The sequence below is a fragment of the Gobius niger genome (genome assembly GCF_951799975.1).
Source record: "Gobius niger genome assembly, chromosome: 10".
In the NCBI taxonomy this organism is placed as follows: domain Eukaryota; kingdom Metazoa; phylum Chordata; class Actinopteri; order Gobiiformes; family Gobiidae; genus Gobius; species Gobius niger.
In genome coordinates, this window is record NC_136861.1 from 17,548,807 (window position 1) to 17,555,052 (window position 6,246).

Sequence of the window (6,246 nt, forward strand, 5' to 3'; positions counted from 1 at the left end):
GTCATAAGGCTAAAAGGATAATTTGTTTACTTATGAGCAACACTTGCTCAAAATCCAGAATTAATTCAATTTTCTCTCCCAAAGTTTTTTACTCTCTTAACACTAATCAACACAAATGATATCAATAAGGTGATAATAGTTTTTGGAATATTGCTTTAATGAATAAGCCTCCTCATAAGTGGTAAGACTCAACGACTGCCTATAAATTTGCAATTATAAATTGACTGAGTGAAATCCTCAACACCAACTCGAAATAAAGTCACTGCTTCCTGGAATACGTGACTTTGATGGACAGCTGGAAACTTTACTAGACTTTATATCTCAAGAAAGATTTACTTACCTTATGCCCATTTCAAAATAAAGAAATGCACTACCACCTCTCTGTTGCTTGAACTTGAGTTAATAGTTTGTGTGCTGCGGCTAACTGGGGTAATGTGAGTTCATTAATAATAAATGGTGTATATAAGCATGTTTTCTAATTTGCTCCAGGGATAACACGGCACATTTTTTCCTGACCGCTTTACCTCGAGTGACCCGCCGTCTAAATTCTTAATAAACCCTAATCACCGCACTTCGTACATAGCAGCCACCTATTTACTAATTCAAAGCCCGATCTCAGTGGATACAAACTGCCATGAGCCCTTTCGAAATCCGTTACATAAACACCTCTGTAGACAGTGTTGGATGTATTTAGTCAAAAAAGTATTTCATCATATACAAATTCACAGCCAGTCAGTCGGAGGGATCGGATTCACATTCTCATTTTTTTTTTAAACATGTTGATAGGATATATACAAAAAAGACCAGTCTTGTGTCTAAAAAAGGAAACGTTTTCTCAAGCGCTAAGGCGCCTGAAATCCAGATAGAACTTTCTCGTCATTGTCACATTAGTTATAGCACACTCCAAGAAGCAAATCAAAACAGTTTGTAACCGCATCAAATAAATATGTCCTTCAAAACATACACCAAAAGCTGCCATAGACGGATATCTATTACATTCAACAGTGGGACAGCGCTGGCTCCATCTCGCAAAATGACAACACGTTCTCTATATAAGTGGATATTGTTGAAGTATATTGTTTACAGAAAATGGAAAGAAAAATCGTTTTAAAAAAGGGGTGGGGGCTTTTCTTGTGTCCGATTCCCAAACCTTTCAGATATATTGTAAACATTTTGTGTTGTTCTACTTTGGTTATAAAGATAAAAAATACCACATGAGACTGGCGTCTGAGACCTTACTGCTTGCACTGATGAAATAGATATCTATAAGCAAATACTGCAATGTGTATAGGTAAATACAATGAGGATAGTGTAAAATTAATAGAAAATAAACAAATCAATAAAAGAGGCGGTGAGATGTCAGGCAGGTTTGAACAAGGCTATTTGCCATTCTTTAGCAACATCTAAAAAAGAACAGTTCTCCCTTGATAAAACCTTACTTTCCTTTTCACAAATACTTTGCAATTTACACAAGAAATATATAAAACCATATCTGTACATAGATTTGTTGAAGTAAATATATGCAGGGAAAGGGGGAAAAAAGGTTCATTTTAAATAAAGGGTCCAGATAGTTCTTCAAAAAATATTGAGGTTTCAGTAGACATGTCTTCATAATTATAGTTTACACAACAGCAAATCCACTGTCACAGGACTTGGCCATGCGATACCCAAAAACCTAGAATCCATGATAACATATAGTAATAATTTCCGATATATTTTCTCTTTATAAGATAAAAGTATTCTCCCGATTGTTTTACATAAATCTCTCATAAATAGCCATTTCTTTCGCAGTCCAAAGTAAATATGTGTTTGAATATAATGCGGAAGTCTCCTTGTCATTTTCATATGAGGTTCTTGTGTCATTTCTGCAACATTAAAAACAGCTAGAGAGTCTATTATTTATTCTGCGCGGACACACCTTTCCAGTAGTCTAAAATATCATGCAGGTCCTCATCCTTTGCAAACTGCACTTTCTTCCTCAGTGCGTGTCCCGCCGCCATGTACTCCTCGTCTTTGTGCCGCTTTCTGTGCAGCTTGAACCTCTCCCAAATGCTGTGCGAGGGTTTGCAGTAGTACTCCGGGCTGGACGAGTAGCTAAGATTGTGGTACTGCGATGACAGCTGGGAGTACGCTAAGTCTCTCGAGCGCGAGTGGGTCAGCGGCTCCAGCATGGACTTGTGGACGTCGGGCCCCTCCAGCTCCTCTATCTGGGCGTCGGTGTACGAGTGCCGGTGGTCGCTGTACTGCCGCATCTTCTCCGCTTCGGCGCGCAAGATGGCGGCCGTGGGCGTGACCGTGACGATGGTGTCTCCGGTCGGGGAAGTCTTTTCGATGTACTTGGATTCGGAGCGGTAAGGCCTGGGGCTGCGCATGGGACCTCCCGTAGCTGTGCTGGGCCTCTTGGGCGAGGCGTCAGAGCTGCGGTGCCGCTGGAGAGAGTGGTGGTAGCTGTCCTTGTAAGACGGAGACAGGAGGCCGGATTTGTTTTGGGGGTGGTCAGATAAAAGCACCAGCTGCGGCTCGGCTGTGGACACCGCGCCCGATTTGACCCCCTGGAAAGAGGTGGACTCGGACTTCAGAGCGTCAATACAGTTGTTTATGATCTGATTGACTTTATCTACCTCTTTGGCAATTGTGGAAATTTCTGCCACTGATCCTTGGCTGTTTCCAGGCATCCCCATCTCACACTCTCTACGATCATGATGGTCCATGCCCCTCACCTCCATGTAGTTCCCCTTCATCATTTTAGGGGTGTCACTAATCTCCTGAAACTTATACTGGTCCAGGTCCGCTCCCGGGGGCAGGTACGGCATACGCGCCATGCTCTCCCCGGCTAACAAATGCTTCTGTGACATGCGTGATATAGTCCCTCCTTCCAGCTCTTGTCCATATTTCAGCTCCATTATATTCTTCTTCAGGCTGCCTGCTTTCTTGTGCTTTTCATCTTGCCGACGTTTGCGTCTCAAGCAGTAGTACACCACCCCGAGGAAAATGACCATGCTAAACAAGCAGCCCAAGATTGTCATGATATAATGGGTTGCCGTTGCGTTGTTGGTAATCTTGTTTCTTTCGCTCCAGGGGCCAGTGGTCACGGTTAGACACGTGTGGTTTTGACGGAGAGAGTTACGGATTGATGCGACGCAGTAGGTGTAATTTGTGTGGGGTTTAAGATCTTTAAGAACAACTTCCTCTTGTATATCTTTTAGATTCTGAATGTCTGTGAAAAAGCTGTTGTTGTACTGAACCAGTATGTACATTCTCCTAAATGGATGAGGGATTTGGACTGAAAGAGTAGCGCCTGTGTTGGTTACTTGCTTCAGCTTCATCAGAGGTTTTACTTTGAGATCCGTGTACGTCGTACTGATGGTGATGTCCTCTGGTTCTGTGCCAGAGGGACAGTCTTCTAGCCCACACAGTGTAGCGTCTGGCGGGAGCATCGTGGGCTCCGTGGGTATGGCAATAAATGGAGTCACATAATCATCGGTGCACACGGTGGTCAGCATGTGCAGCGCGTTCTTATAAGTTGGATCATTGGGATTTTGGCTGAGCAAACTGTAGCCAAACACACCAGATGGAGTGTCGCACAGCATCCGCTCGTTGGTCCTGTTAGGCAAAGTCGACAGCCACTTGACAAATCCGTACAACTCGCACGAGCAGTTGAAGGGATTGGAGTACAGCTCGCAGGTGGTGAGCTTGTTCAGATTGGCGAACGTGGACCCGTCTAACTGCTGGATGCGGTTCATGGACAGGTCTATGTTTTCGATGTTGGGGCATTCCCAGAAGGCATTTTGTGTCACAGTCTCAATTAGATTGGCCTGGAGGTAGAGGTACTGCAGCTTCCCGAGTCCCCTGAGAATACCCTCGGTCAGATTACGCATCTTGTTGAACCCCATCTGTAGGACTTGCAGGTTAAACTGAGCGGAAAAGGCCCCGTCCTCTATATAGGAGATGTCATTCTTGGTCAGGTTCAGGTAGGTCAAGTTGGCGAAGCGGCTAAGCGAGGAGTAGTGTATGCTTTTGATTTTGTTTTCATTCAGGCGAAGGTCAACTATGGTGCTGTTGATGTGTTGCGGGATGGCCTCGAAAGGTGGCTGGTTTTGGCTACAGATCGCGAGCCACACAAAGCCCTTTTCGCCCTCGATTAGCCAGCAGTCTGCCTTAACTCCGCCGACATGAGTCAGGCAGATGATGGCTACGGACCAGTAGAAGGCACACGTCACCACGCCTACTCTGCAGGCCATTGGTGCTTTTCTGAGAGTCATGTGACCACACACAAGAAAACTCTGGTTCGGGTGATACCGCGGTGGGTTCAAAACAGCCGGGACGGTCCTGTTTCCAAAGCAGATAAAATCCCTATATGTGTCGTCTTCATTGATTCATTCGTTAATAATGTCCACATCCAAATTATGTTCAATATTCAGAATAAAGCTTCAGGCTATATTTCTTCATATGCGCTTTTCCATCTCAAAGTCACCATTCTTGATTTAATCTTCCTTTATTTGTCACCATGTTCCTCGCAGCACCTCTCTCATCTGATTAGGAGTAACCTGCAACACAGAGCAAAGAGAGATACACATTTAACATTGGTATCAATAATGGAGTGCAAAATAGGTTGAGTGTGTGTAGAAAACCTATACTCAGGACTAGTTTATTCAACAAAGTAGCATTAACAACATATGTAGAGTATAAACTGACTGTAGATGTGAATTTGATTGCTATTTTAAAGCAGTACAGCAAAGTAGCTCATGCCCCTAGAGGCCATAAGCGCCACTGCAGGTGTTGTAGCATGTTACGTTTTTTTACTCATTAATTGTCCTCGAGAGTAAATACTACGCTCATAAAAAAAGTCAAAGGGAGAGAGGGATATTGAACATCCAATTACACAATGGAGATATGTTTTTTCACTGAAACTTGGCTGTAAATACTGTTTAAGTGGCGCTAGCCACGAAGTTAGCTTTGCCCGTTAACCTGTTAGCTTCTTCTTCGTGATTGCATTAGTATGTATTGGTGGCTCCGACCCGGTGCAAGCAAAGTTGCAATTGTGGTTTTTCGGGCCAGAGACACCAGGGGGAGATGAAAGACACCCCCCCCCCCCCCCCCATATCATTATCATGGCAAGGCAAGGCAAGGCAAGTTTATTTGTAGAGCACAATTCATACACAAGGCAATTCAAAGTGCTTCACAGTTGAAAACAAATAGAATCAATAAAAAACATCAACAAATTAATCAATTACAGTAAAAGGCGAGAGTGCAGATTAAATACTTTCAGTCATATGCATTGGTAAAAAGAACTGTTTTCAGCCTGGATTTGAACATTGTCAGAGTTGAGGCTCGTCTCACATCCTCATGAAGACTGTTCCAGATTTTAGCTGCATGAAACTGAAACGCAGCCTCACCGTGTTTATTATTGACTCTGGGAACCACCAGGAGGCCCCTCCCTGAAGTTCTCAGGGCCCGAGATGGTTCATACGGCTCTAACATGTCAGAGATGTACTTTGGAGCTAAACCATGAAAAGACTTGTAGACAAGCAGAGCTGTTTTAAAGTCTATTCTCTGAGTGACAGGAAGCCAGTGCAGAGACCGGAGCACTGGACTAATATGGTCGTATTTCCTGGTTCTTGTCAGGACTCGAGCAGCAATACAACACTTGTATTACCCTCAGATCTACTACAATAATGATTTATTAAGGTAAACAAGTTACTTAGTACTGCTTTAAAATGTTGAATTATACCCTGAAAAAAAAAAAAAAAACTTTCCATTCAGAACTGATTGGTTGAAGTAAATATACATGCTTGAAGAGGGTGGGGGGGATTGGAAGGGGGATGAGTTACCGGATGAGTAACCTGCAACACAGAAAGTCACAAGACACGGTGTACATATTTAACTTTAATTGCACTCTACATGATCCACTCTTCCCACTGCCACACTGTTGCAGCCCTGTACAAAGATAAGATTCAAGGTTACAGATAGACTTCCTCGTTTACGCGCCACCAATTATTTTGTACAAAATTAAGGAGGTGTTTGCTGTCCCCGTGGCAGCCTGCTATTAAAGGAAACTGCCGGCCAATTACCGTTTGACAGTTTGGGGAAAGCAAGGTCCCTCTTTTCACACCATTAATCTGAAGACTGTCAGATGCTTTCAAGGCCAATGAGGAAAAAAGAGGCGACTTTAATTAATTTCATGTCTTTAAATGGCATGTTGAATCATTGTTTGGGATTAGTATTTTAACACCGTGATAAACAGGA

At 43.3% G+C, this 6,246-nt stretch overlaps 1 protein-coding gene across 1 annotated transcript; it reads right to left on the bottom strand.

Annotated features, from left to right (window-relative positions):
• Positions 1 to 223: 223 nt before the first annotated feature.
• On the bottom strand, positions 224 to 4,549 carry elfn1a (extracellular leucine-rich repeat and fibronectin type III domain containing 1a). The gene has a single exon (XM_079563975.1). It carries the CDS (start codon positions 4,260 to 4,262, stop codon positions 1,896 to 1,898), a length of 2,367 nt encoding a protein of 788 aa, XP_079420101.1. The 5' UTR covers positions 4,263 to 4,549; the 3' UTR covers positions 224 to 1,895.
• Positions 4,550 to 6,246: the final 1,697 nt, after the last annotated feature.

Coding starts and splice junctions, on each gene's coding strand:
- elfn1a (XM_079563975.1), bottom strand. CDS start 4,262: ATGACTCTCAGAAAAGCACCAATGGCCTGCAGAGTAGGCGTGGTGACG.